The 13,866-nt window shown below is 36.4% G+C and overlaps 1 protein-coding gene across 1 annotated transcript; it reads left to right on the forward strand.

Moving 5' to 3' along the window:
• The first annotated feature begins 1,466 nt into the window (after window positions 1–1,466).
• Window positions 1,467–1,997, forward strand: LOC131039930 (SKP1-like protein 12). The gene has a single exon (XM_057972773.1). The coding sequence runs from the start codon at window positions 1,467–1,469 to the stop codon at window positions 1,995–1,997; it is 531 nt and encodes a 176-aa protein (XP_057828756.1).
• Window positions 1,998–13,866: the final 11,869 nt, after the last annotated feature.

The raw sequence follows: 13,866 nt of genomic DNA on the forward strand, positions 1-13,866 counted from the left end.
TTTATAAGGGTGGGCATCAAAGATAGTGCTAGTGAGTATCATATTCTATTTTTAAATAAACCAAAGATACCTACATTCTATTTATTTATTCTAATTATTATCATACTATATTAAAATAAAAAATAGTTGAATAGTGTTAGTATCTTGAAAATTATTCTAAAAGTTGAACCAAATTGTTACATTAAGTCAAATATTAAACCGTCTATTTATGCTACCAAAAATTAATAAAAGACCAGTTATGGAGGGAGGCATGATAATAATATGTGAAATATAATTGAATATGTATGTTAACAAAAATAAAATAAAAATACTATCTATATATTCAAAAATAAATAAAGTTAAATGAACTTTCACTTAAAGAAACTAACTTTAAAATAAAGCTTAAGTAAATCAAATAAAAAAATGGATGCCCAAAAGAATAACAAATATAACTATATTTATATGCACTCAAAATAAAGTTTGGATACATACAAAAAATTAAATTCATATAAAAATTTAAGATAACTACATTACATAAAATTAAAATCTTAGTTAATAATATATTTATAAAGTATATTACTAATTAAAAATCACCTTCCAAGAAAACTAATTCACAAGAGACCATAAAGCATGCTATTACACCTCACTTCTTACTATCTCTCTGATTACACTTCTAAGCTTACCAACATTAAATAATAAAAGCATAAATTGTCAACACCTAAGAAAAACCCTAAAACATAACACCTCTCAAGAAAACATAAATCACGCTCCTCACCTCTTACTATGGGTAATGAAAGCATAGCGGGTCAACATGAAAAAAACACTAAAACATAACCACCTCCCAAAACAACATAAATCATTTTATTACACCTCACCTCTTACTATCCATAATGAAGGCATAAGTGGTCAATATGAAAAAACCCATAAAACTTAACCACTTCCTATGACAGAATAAATTAGGCTATTACACCTCACCTCATTCTATGCGTAATGAAAGCATAAGTGGTCACCATGAAAAAAACCCTAAAACTTAACCACCTACACCTCACCTCTTATTATCTGTAATGAAAGGATAAGTGGACAACGTACAAAAACCTTAAAACTTAACTATCTCCCAAGACAACATAAAACATAAATCATGCTATTACACCTCACCTGTACCTAATATCCAAGCTTTTATAGACTACGTGGCAAGACAAGATAAACCACACTATTACACCTCACCTCTTATTATCAATAATTACACCTCTAAACTTGACCAATATCAAATAAAAAAAATTAAAACCTAAAACTTAACAACCACCTCCCAAATGAAAAAACTAATCCCTAAACAGCATAAACAAAAAATACCCTATATATACCAAATTACATAGCGAGTTTCCCCAACAGCATAAACAAAAATATCCCCTATTTATACCAAATTACATAGCGAGTTTCCCCAACGTTTTTTTGTCAATCCCTTCTGTAACATTTCCTTCGACACAGGCATGGCGGAGGATCCCACTGCAGCCATGGCGAAGGAATGTAAGGTGAGATTGAAGATTTCGGATGACACTATTTTTGAGGTAGAGTATGCCGTAGCCATGCAGTCGCAGATGTTAAAGAACGCTCTGAGTGACACCGGCACAGACGGCACCGTGCCTTTGCACAACATTTCCAGTGAAATAATGGCGAAGGTGGTCGAGTACTGCGCATATCATGTTAATGCCGCCAACACCATCTCGGAGAAGGATGTGAAGATATGGGATCAGGAGTTCTTGAAGGACCTTGATCAAGCAACCCTTTTTAATCTCATCATGGCCACCCAGTACATGGTTATACACAATCTTCAAGATTTAATATGCCAAACTGTAGCAGACAGGATTAAGGATAAAAGCGCAGAAGAGGTCAGAGAGATATTTAACATACAAAATGACTTGACTCCTGAAGAGGAGGAAGAAATCAGGCATGAAAATCAATGGGCGTTTGAGGAAGAAGGCTGGCCTGAAATTCAGGAAGAAGTCAGGCTTGAAGGTTGAAAACATGGTACTTACGCTTTGTTGTCAAGTAACTTTATAATGAGTTTCTGTGCTTCAAGGAGTTATGGGTTTTATTTGATACTGGACTTAACCTGCTTTAGGCGATAAGCTGATTAGGGTTTAGATTTTTTTGAGCAGATAAATCTGAAATGCTACTTTTCTTATTTTTTTTTATTTTTATTTTTTATATAATTTGAAATTATTAAATTTCAATTGTTCTGATATTTTCTATCAAAAAATATTATTGATTAATATTTTTGATATTAATTTAGTTAATGTGTTTATGTTTTAATTGATTAATTTCTTTTAGTTTTTAATAATGGTATAGACATATATTCACACATAATGATTGTTATTCTTTAATTTAAGAATGTTAGGTTTTATTTGGTATTGGTATTTTCATGTTCTATTGGACTTGGTATTGATATTTTCTTGCTCTACTCGACTCCGTATTGTTATTTTCCTGCAATTGTTAGACTTGATGTTGTTTTAGTTTTAAGTTGACAATATTTTAGGAAAAGGGACTAGCTCATGTTTTCTTTCAGTTGTTTTCTAAAGATACATCAAATGCTACTTGGGGTTTTGCATGATACAATATTTTAAGAAAGGGGAGTGTATGTCTTTCTAGTATGTTTTCTTTTAATTATTTTGTATGATTAGTATTTTTGATATTAGTGTAGTTAATATGTCCATGTTTCTATTAATTGGTATTGTTTACTTTAATAATTAAAGCTATGAGATTTCCACAATCCATTTTGTATTTCTAGTGTATTTTTTCTGGATTCGATTGTGTGTATATTTTTCCCATCAACGTTTTGAATCACACTCCGTGATTTATCATCAGGATGAAAAGAATTCCCAAGACATGAAAGATGTTGAGTTGCAGATTTGAGACAAAATATAAAGAGGAGAGGGGTGGGGTAGGGCACAAGGAACAAGGAGAGAGGAAAGAGAAAAAGAAAAAAGACCACCTGAAGGATGGGAGACCTAAAAAACTCCCAGGAATAACCACCCAAAGAAAAGAAAAAAGGAAAGCCAAGCAACACAATCAAAACCACTAAAAAACAAAAAAGAAGAAAAGAAATTGGGACAAAAAATATAAAACTAAATGAATAAATATACAAATATAAATATATATATAAATACATAAATGTATATAAGCATATGCATATACCAAAAGACAAAAACACAGAAACATATAAGAATATATATATTTACAAATACCAAAACACATGAGCAAATAAAAATATACATATGTTTATGTCTATAAGCGAAAATATACTTGAAAATATACAATTATGTAAATAAACCAAAGGGGGAGAGGGAGATGCACAAATGAAAAAGAAAGAGGGGGAGAAGTCAAGAAGGGGGGTGGGGATGACACTAGAGGGCAAAAAGCAGAGGGTGCCACGAGATACTAAGGTTTAACCCATCGTCTCGATTAAGATTGGATGGGTGATGAATGATAGCAATGGCCTCTTTAACTTTCCTCTGAAAAAGTTGTTCTCCCTACACAATACCTGAGTGTCCTCCAAATAGATATGATGCTTGGTAGTTGATGAATGCTCAGCTGAGGCTGATTTGAGGGCACATTCATGCTTAATGTTGGCACTATGCTCTTTTATCCGAGTCATGAACGAATGACCTGTTTCTCCAATGTATGGAGTTCCTTAGGAGTATACAATCTTGTACACACCTGGCTCTGAAAAGGCATCCCTAGTGTCCTTAAGCAGTGGGGAATGCCTCTTGATGGTGGACATAGGTTTGAAGGCACAATAGAGACCTTTTTTCACAAGGATTTTTGAGATCTTGTGAGATATGCCTTCAACATAAGGGAGAGAGACAAATGGGGCCTGAGATGGAGAGGGCAAGGGATTAGAGATGGAAAGGAAATGAGATTTGGCTTGGAGGAAGGCCCTACTGATCTGCTTGTTTGAGTAGCCATTCCAAAGGAAGACTTGATGAAGATGGGAGAGCTCTTGGTCTAAGTTATCCTTATCACAAATCCGATGGGCTCTTAAAGCCAAGGTTTTGAGGATCCCAACTTTCTAGCTAGGGTGGTGATGAGAAGTCGAATGAAGATATAAGTCAGTGTGGGTAGTTTTGCGAAACACCTGACGACCAAGGGATCCATCAGGCTTTTTACAGATTAAGACATCGAGAAAAGATAAAAGGTTGTTGGATTCAAGTTCTTTGGTGAAGGCAATAGAAGGAGAAATGTTGTTGAGGTGAGTATGAAATTTCTCTAACATGTCCAAGCCGTGGGGCCAACATACATTGGTGTCATCCATATATTGTTTCCACCATTTTGGCTTGAGGGGGAAAGAATGTAAGGCCACCTCTTCAAAATGTTCCATGAATATGTTGGCAATAACGGGCGAGAGAGGGGAGTCCATGGCTACTCCATCAACCTGTTCATAGATAACGCCTTGGAAGGCGAAGAAGGTTGACCTTAAGCAAAGTTCCACCAAAAATGGCGATCTCCTCATTGGCCTTAAGCTTGACAATCTCGATGGAGTCTAGAATAGGGACCTTGAAGAAGAGGGACACCACATCAAAGCTCACAAGAGTGTCTTGAGGGTCCAACTTGGTGTCCTTGATAAACTGGACAAAATGGTTGGAATCTTTGATGAAGGAGTTGGAGTTACCAACAAGTGGAGAGATTAATTTGGCAAGAAAAGCGGCTAACTTGTAAGTCGGAGACCCAATGGTATCAACAATGGGTCTCAAAGTAATGTTGGCTTTGTGAATTTTTGGGACCCCATATATACGAGGGGTCACTTCCTTAGATGGAAGAAGACGAAGTTTGGTAGAATCATCCAATGAGGAGTTGGAAATAGTAGATCTAACTACCTTAAAAATCTTCGTGCACGGGTCAACCTTCTTCACCTTCCAAGGCATTATCTATGAATAGGTTGATGGAGTAGCCATGGGCTCCCCTCTCTTGCCGGTTATTGCCAACATATTCATGGAACATTTTGAAGAGGTGGCCTTACATGATCTAACCCCACCTCTAAGAATCCCAAGAGAAGAAGTGTTTTACATGATCTAACCCCACCTCTAAGAATCCCAAGAGAAGAGAAGCCTTCACAAAACCACTTTCAACCTCTCCCACATGGCCAACCACCCACTCCATAAGGAATGCCACCACCATAATAGGAATTACCAAAGAAAAAAAAGGTTCTAGCAAGAGCCAACCCAATCCATAGCCATGAACCACACAAAGAAAGATCAAAAGAATTATAGATCAAACCCACATAGACACAATGGAAACTTGAAAGCACTAGACTCCAACATGACTGATTTAAAATCCAAAATCAGAACTATCTCTAAACCAAAACCAAGGAAAGCAAACAACTAAGATTTTCCCTTGAAAATTAGTAGCAACATGTTAACAAGAGCAATGCAAATTACCAATAGATTGAGAGACAAGCCGCAACAATCACATAGAAAGACTTAAATACTCCGAACAAAGACCAAACCTTCCAAACAGAAACCAAAACCTAGCACAACTGCCACCTACAGAATGCTAAGATAGGAAAACACCACCTCTATGTACACCTATAAGAACAAAATCCAACCCAAACAATGTCAGAAAGGTCATCCTTTAAATGGTTCCAACAACAACAAACCCACCAATAGAAACCTAAATGACCACAACAACCAATGAACTACCAAACAAGACTCACTAAAAAATAGTAACCATGGCAGCCAATAAAAGGAAAAATCCCCAAAACCTTCCATAGCAACAACGTCCACCAGACTTATGGAAACAACCTTTGCAAAGACATAAAGCAAAGAAACCTAGGAATCAAAAAAGGAAAAATGACTGCCATGTCCATAGCTAGATCGAGCCAACAATAGCCACATCTCGTGAACAGAGGTAGAGGCTACTGTATGTTTTCTTTCAATTATTTTTTGAAGATACATATCAAATTTAATTATGTTTTTTCTAAAACTGATATAACTTGAAATTATTTTGTTTTACAAATTTTATTGATTGAGATGTATTGATTTATATTGTTTAATTTAAGTTTTAATGGGTCTTACCTGATATTGGTATTTTCTTGTATTGATACATGCACCAACACAAGAACTGCAGCCATTTACAACATTCTGGCCCTTTTGTCAGTGGGGACTAGACTTAGTTGGAAAAATTCATCCTTCATCTTCAAATGGACACAAGTTTATTATAACAGCAACAGAATACTTTACCAAATGGATCGAAGCAGTTCCCATGACCACAGTGACTAGGAAACAAATTGCCTCTTTTATCCTAATTTATCTGATTTGTAGATATGGTATTCCAAGTTCAATCATCACAGATAATGGACGACCTTTCAAAAACCAAGATGTATAAGAACTATGCAAAAAATTCAAAATCCAACATCGGTTCTCTACACCATACCACCCACAAGGAAATGGTCAAGCAGAAGCATCTAACAAGACAATCTTTAAAATCCTAAAGAAAACAGTGAATGATGCAGGCAAAGATTGGCAAGTACAACTTAATCCAGCACTTTCGGCATACAGAACCAGCATCTGCACACCTACAGGAGCAACACCATACTCATTGGTATATGGATCAGAAGCCATTTTACCCCTAGAAATAGAAATCCCATCTCTCAGAGTCTCTTTGAAAGGTTTAATCCCAGATGAAAAGTATCGAGTTAACCGACTGCAAGAACTTGAACTATTAGATGAAAGACGTCAGCATGCTTCCACTCATCTCAAAGCATATCAACAACACATGTGCAGGAGCTACAATCACAAGGTCATTCCCCGCAACTTCAAAGTTGGTGACCTAGTCCTCAAAGAAAATCCAAGAAATCAACAAGATCGAGAAAAGAAAGGAAAATTTGAACCTAACTGGTTAGGCCCCTATGTCATCATATCAGTCGATGGATCAGGTGCCTATTAGCTAACAACTTCAAAAGGAGATGTGCTTGACGAACCAACTAACAACATTCATTTGAAGAAGTACTACACTTAAGTAGCCTAGTGCACGGAAAAAGCCAAAACAAAGGAAAAAAAAAAAAAAAATCCAGAAAAAGCAAAAACATAAAGTATAATAAAAACAAATGGTGAAAACCTGGTAAATAGACGCTTTTGTGAAAGAACGACTTCTCTATCTATCTATATACCATTTTATCTGTATCCTTAAAAACACTATCGGCCATCGCCTGACACTTAGCACATATCCATTCAGGACATACTTAGCGTAGTCACTGTAAAGCAGAAAATCGAACCCTAGGTGTTCCCCCACTCCAAAGAGAGAGAAAGGAGGTCACTAGGGTTGACGGTTTTCACTTAGGAAAGACTTTACATTCAAAGGAGGGCTAGAAACTCACAAGATCCAATCCCACACAACGCAAGTTTGAATTCTAGATGAGTTTCAAGGGTTGAGACAGCAAGGATACCCTCCTTTGTAAAGAATGTAGATAGAAGGATTGAACTAGGAGTGTATGTGAAAGTAAGAAAGATTAGCTTGTAGACGGAAATAGGGATACGGGATGAAGCTACGGACCTGAAATTAGCAATAAAATGTCGAGATGATGCTGTCCTGCAAGTTTGAGCAAAAGTTGATGGGACGATGGCACCCGGAGTGCACACGGTCCTTCGAAAAATCTGCAAAATGAAGGGGGATCTGTTCGTCTCTACACAAGGATTCCAGATCTTCAATTATAGCCGCGTACCTGCAACCTACACACAGCAAAGAGAGGATGATTGGGGGGTTAGGGATTAGGGGTTTGCCTTTAGGTCAAACCCCAGTTTTGGAATTAACCAAGAAATGAGAATGCTGTAAATGTAAATGTTTGTAATGTAATCAAGTACTGATACCTTGTTGTAAGAATGTTTGTATTCTTACATGCAAAGGTGTAATGATGTTGTATGTTGTATGTTGTAGGTGATCTCCTCTTCAATGGTTGAATCCTTGTCTTGAATGCAACACCTAGCCTTGAATGGAGACCTAGAATGCTCAATTGCTTGAAGGAATGCTTGAATGCTTGAATGTTTGAATGTTTGCCTATCGCTTCCGCCTCTTGCACACATATGTTTTTTTTTCTCCTTTTCTGGGAGGGGAAATGTAGTTTATATACTTGTCAATTAGGGTTAGGAGATTGATTTTTCCAACCTTAGGCCGACCTAGGAGCATTATTTTCCAAATTGCAAACTTGAAGACCCGATGCCCAACAAGAGACTGGGCCCAAAATAGGGCCAGGGACTAGGGCGCTGGGCGCCATGGTCCCACCTCCCGGGACAACAGGGTGCAAGGAGGATCAGGGCAAGGTGCAGAAAGATGCAGTTTTTGATGTCGTAAATAGGCTTCAAGGTCTCCATTCAGGTTCAACATTGCGCCGCCATCGTGAAGACCCAAATGCAGTCGAAATTGCAAGTGTCACAATTTTAAGATGCTACATTTAGGCCCCACTTTAGCAGAAGTATAAGCGTATGCCCATACTTTCGGTAAAGTACAAGGAAACAACATTGAAAGACTTTTCACCACGTCAAGGAAGCAAGATACACCAAGCCCCCAGTGGACTAAGTATCTTACGACTTCTATTGACAAAGTAAAAGGGAAGATCAGGAGGGAGAACCATGACTGTCAGTAGTAAGGTTCCCTCACTATGAGTCATGCAAAAAAATGCCAAAATTTTTTAAGGCAAACCTAAGTTCGCCAAGAAATTTTGAGGAATCTTGAAGAGATATGGACGGAGTGTATGCCCCCTACGTTAAAGCGATCGCACATGCCTCATCGGGGGTGATTGCTTTAAGGTAGTGATACACATAAGAAATGAGAAGGGAAAGGAGCATGTTATCACAAGGATTTAGCCCCCAAGTGTGAGATAAGCCCAAGGATAATAGACACAAAACACAAAGCACGAGGTGAATTCACTTTCCTTGGGGTCAGTATGATGTATGATAATTCATGTATATCATATGTATGTATGCATAATTGTTCTTCATTCCCCAATCAAGGAAAGTCACCTAGAAGAAGGGAACACCTGTGTCTTGAGAGAGACCAAAAGAGATCTCAATGCTTTACATCGTCCTCAAGTAGACAACACTAAGGACAACAAATAGAAGAATGGGAATAACACATAGAAGAAGTAACAAAAGAGATCGAGGAGGAGAGAGTCTACTATGCTAATGAACTAGTCTAGCACGTCATCCACCCCCCGATCTTGCTGATCAATATTTCGGGAAGGCAGGAAACACGCTAGAGGAGGAACATCCAACATAGTAGATGGAGCTATCACAAGATCCAAACAAGGGCTATGTTCATGTTCCAATCCACGTTGTTCTTGTCCAGGAGATAGGATAAGTGCTTTAGAAAATTTGTTAGATAAATGGTTATCAACATCAACATATTCATATTCACTATCAGAATGAAGAGGAGTAACATTTTCATCATGAATAACATTTTCATCTATATCATCAAGATTTATAAAAATAGGATCTTTAACTCGCACAAGATCAAAACCATCATGCATCTTATGTTTAGGAGATTTTGGCTCAATTTTCGGTTGAGGAGAAAATGGAATAATACTAGCTGAAGGTGTTTTTGGGGATTGCAAAGTTTGAGAGGTAGCTGCACAAGCTCTAAGACGATGTTTTCATCGGCGTTCATGTGCAGAACGATTTCATCTAGTCTTAGTAGGAAGTTGAGAAGATTGAGAAGGAGGAATGTTCTCATCCTTATCACTTGGGTGTTTGGGTTGTGGTCTCTTAGGTTGGACAATAGGAGAAGAGGAAGGTCTCTTCTCTTTATAAGAGGAAGGAGGAGGAATTGCTCCATATAAAGGAGGAATATCTAGTTTAGGAAGAAGACCAAGTCCATCATTATGAGGAGGTATAGGTCTACCTTTAGAAAGTTTATTAGACATAGACATAGTCACATCCATAGGGATGGGTTGGGAATCTTCTTGAGGAAAGACATTAGTTTTATCTTTCAAAGGAAGAACTTCCTTCTCAAGAATGATAGGAGTATCAAGTTTGGGTGTTCTAGGTTCACTTAGACATAGGATCATATCTTTTTTCCACTTTTGATAAGATTTGAAAAGATGATCACTTCACGGTGGAAAAGATTGAAATTGTTTAGGCCAAAAATAATCAATAGGAATGCTAGAAGTTCTTTCAGCTGGTTTAAAGAGACTATGATTGACAGTGACAACTTCACCATTATGGGGAAATTTCAAACACTTGTGAATAGGAGAAGCAATAGCTTTCATGGAAGATAACCAAGGATAGCCTAGCTTCACATGAAATTGTTCGGATGATGGAATAATAGCAAAGTTCACATCAAGGGATTTGTTATGGACCTCAATAGGTAATGTAATAGAACCAATTACAGGAGAAGAAAATGCATCAAATAGTTTCACAACCACATTTGTTTTGTCATAGATCACTTGATTCAATTGCAAAGTAAAAAGAAATTCTTCAGTAATGACATTAACCATGCAAGAAGGATCAATAAGCACTCCACGGCAAGGTGTATTCTTGACTTTTGCAACTATATATAAAGGACCATCAGGTGCCCTGATAGTTTCACTGGAATCAAATGTGATGGAAAGCTCTTTAGGGATTTTCTGCTGTTCTACAAAGTTAATCACATTCGGAGTCATAGACACAAGACCATTAGGTGAGAAATAGGAATCATTAGTCTCAATCACATTAGAGGTATGAGAAGGTAGTGGATTAGTAAAAATCTTAAGATTTTGATTAGGAAGAGCTATAGATGTGTTGCCTTTATCATTCACACCTGAAACAGAGATAGTATTATGATCAATCAAATCTTGAATTTTACCCTTTAAAGAAAAACATTTTTCAGTATCATGCCCAGGTTGACGATGAAATTGACAAAAAGATTTGTTATCAAAATAGGGTGACTTCACCTTTGCAGGATCTATTTGCTTTATAGGAGGGAGAGTAAGCACATTTTTTTCCAATAACTTATTCATAATACTATGCAATGATTCATTCAAAGGAGTAAACTCTCTTTCTTTCTTGAAAAACTTAGAAATAGGAGGCACACCTGATGCTGCATTCACATTGTTGTTGGTGATATTTTCATTGAACTTGATGAACCCTCTATTCGGTTTAAACTTCCCAAATGGTTGTTGACTACTATCACCCTTATCACTCGGAGCCATAGGATTTGCTTGTTCCATTTGGCTCATAGTCAGTTGATAATTGTGAAGAGTTGCACACAACTGTTGGAAAGAAGTAAACTCAGAAAATAGAAGTTTTTCTCTAATATCTTTTTATAAATTAGAAATAAAGATGCTTTGAATATCATTGTCAAGTACTAGAAAAGAAATTTGAGCACACAAATGCTTATATCTACCAATGAAATCAGTCACTTTCTCTTTAACACCTTGTTTACAATGCATTAAATCAATCAAAGTAACTTTAGGACCTATATTGTTTTGAAATTGTTGAATAAAAGCATTTGCAAGTTGTTGGAAAGAAGTAATAGAATAGGAAGGCAACGAGCAATACCATTGTAGAGCCTTATCTCTTAATGTTCTAGTAAACAGTTTCGCAAGCAACCTTTGGTCATGAGCAAAATCGGTACATATTGTTTGAAAGTTCTTAACATGTGTTAGAGGATCACCCTTACCATTATAAAGCTCCAACTACGGGATTTCAACATTCTTAGGGGGGATAGCTTGAACAATGTCAAGAGAAAGTGGGCTCGCAACATCAAATGTGGGCACACTAAACTTAGATTGATTCATATAGGCAATTTGTTGCTGTAAATAAGAAATAGTTTGTGCAAGATTGTTAATGGTCGCTTCAGTCGAAGAGTTCGTATTAGACATGTTAGATTGTGATGGAGGTATTATGTTATTGAAAGAAGGTATTGATTGAGAGTAAGGTGGCGGGACACTATGATAGTTAATCATAGGAGATGATTGGAAAAAAGGAGCACTACAAGGAGGAATGGAATGGTTAAATGAATTGCCCCCTTGCGTCATGTTCATTTGTGGAGATGTAATAGGAACACTCATTGAAGGAATGAATGAAGAAGTCGGATTGAGTGAAGGAAGAGGGTTGATTGAAGAAGAAGGATTGCCCCCATGACTAGTGATCATAGGTGGAATGTTTTGTATTGAAGTAGTCATTATGTTTGATGTAAAAGTAGGTATACTAGAAATAGAAGTTGTTAAAGGAATAGAATGATTGACGTGAGTAGGAGGTTGTGTATAACCTAAAGTTTTGGCACAACTCTTCATAGGCATCACATTCGAATCCATGATGTGTGCAATACTACGCAAAATATCAATTCCATTCTTATCACTTTGAACCATACATTTTAGACCCTCAATTAATGAAAGAGCTTGACTATCGGGGTATTCTTGAGACATCCATTGCTGAAAATCATCAAATTGGTTATCCAATTTCGAAAGTTGTTCTACAGAAACCTCATGGAGAGCTTCTTCATCATTAAGAGGATTAGAGGAATTACCTGTGTCTTCGATTCAAATTAGGTTCCATCTCCTCGGTAATTAAACCTTGGAAAGACTTAATTCTAAGGCTTTGTCTAACGGGAATAGTGTAAGTAGGGCTTATTGTTGTAAAACTCATGCACTAGAGAGAGAGAGAAGATTTTGAATTTTGAAAAATAAAGTTGGCAAAATTGAACAATGAGATAGTGATTATCCAATTTGAACTTTATGAAAGAAGAGGGAAACACAACTTCCAAGAAAGGTAGGCACAATTGAAAATTAGGGCCAAGGGGGTAGCACTTAATTTTAATTGTTATCTTGAAAATTGAAATCTTGAATTTTGAATTTATTTTCGAATTTAGAGGTAGCAAATTTCACTAAAATCAGCCAATCTCCTAGATTTAAGCTGTTAAATGCAATCATAACAATCTCCCGAAATTTCAGAAAAAATGTCAGGGACCATGGCGAATGGAGTGCACACGGTCCTTGCAACTTTTTTTGAAATTTTCAGGGATGAAAGTTATGATGATTTTAAAGCTAATCTGAAAGAATTGAGTGATTTTATGATCTATAGATAGGCCAAATTAAAGTTGCAATCTCAAAATTGAATCCTACCAAGATTGTTGAAAAATGCAAAATTTGAATTTTGAAAAAGAGAGGGAAACTGAAATTTTGAATTTTATGATTTTAGAGGGAATACTAAAAGCAATGCAAGCTTTGAAATTTAAAAGTTGACTCAATTTCATGTAAAATTCAATTTTGAAAGCGGAAATCAAAGTTGTTGCAATTAAATGCTTAATTTCAAAAGTCACAAATTGCAAAACTTTGAATAAAGCACTGAAACTTTGACTGAATGCCAACACACTTTTTAGATTTAGGACAGTAAGAAACACAATTTTGACACAAAATTTCAATTTCAACAATTTTTGAATGATTAGAAGCCTTAATCCAAGCAATCACTAGACCAACTTTGACTTTAATTTTGAAAGTGTTAGAATTGATGAAATCAGCCAAGATTCTGGATTCTAGCAGAAAAATACAGTAAGATCTAGCTCCCGAAATTTCAAAAAAGATGTAGGGGACAATGGCACTCGGGGTGCACACGGTCCTCGCAACATTTTTCAAAATTTTTAGGGATGAGAGATATTATGATCTTGTTGCGGAATCCAAAGTTACAGCCGATTTGGAGGTGTTCTGATCAGTGAAATCATCAGTCAAAGGTTGAATCAAGACAGTTTTAACAATTAGGGTTTTGACACTTAACCACTTAATTTTTAGAATTAAAGCACAAATATGAATTGACAATTTGCAATAGAAGGGTAGATCTGAAACAACCATAACAATTAAACATTTCACAAGCTAAAGAAAATTTAGGGTTTTTATGCAATTAACCTCTAAAATTTGAAAAGATCAAA

The sequence above is a fragment of the Cryptomeria japonica genome, chromosome 7 (assembly GCF_030272615.1).
Source record: "Cryptomeria japonica chromosome 7, Sugi_1.0, whole genome shotgun sequence".
In the NCBI taxonomy this organism is placed as follows: domain Eukaryota; kingdom Viridiplantae; phylum Streptophyta; class Pinopsida; order Cupressales; family Cupressaceae; genus Cryptomeria; species Cryptomeria japonica.

Bases quoted from the DNA above. Each gene is read 5' to 3' on its own strand.
- LOC131039930 (XM_057972773.1), top strand. From the start codon at position 1,467: ATGGCGGAGGATCCCACTGCAGCCATGGCGAAGGAATGTAAGGTGAGA.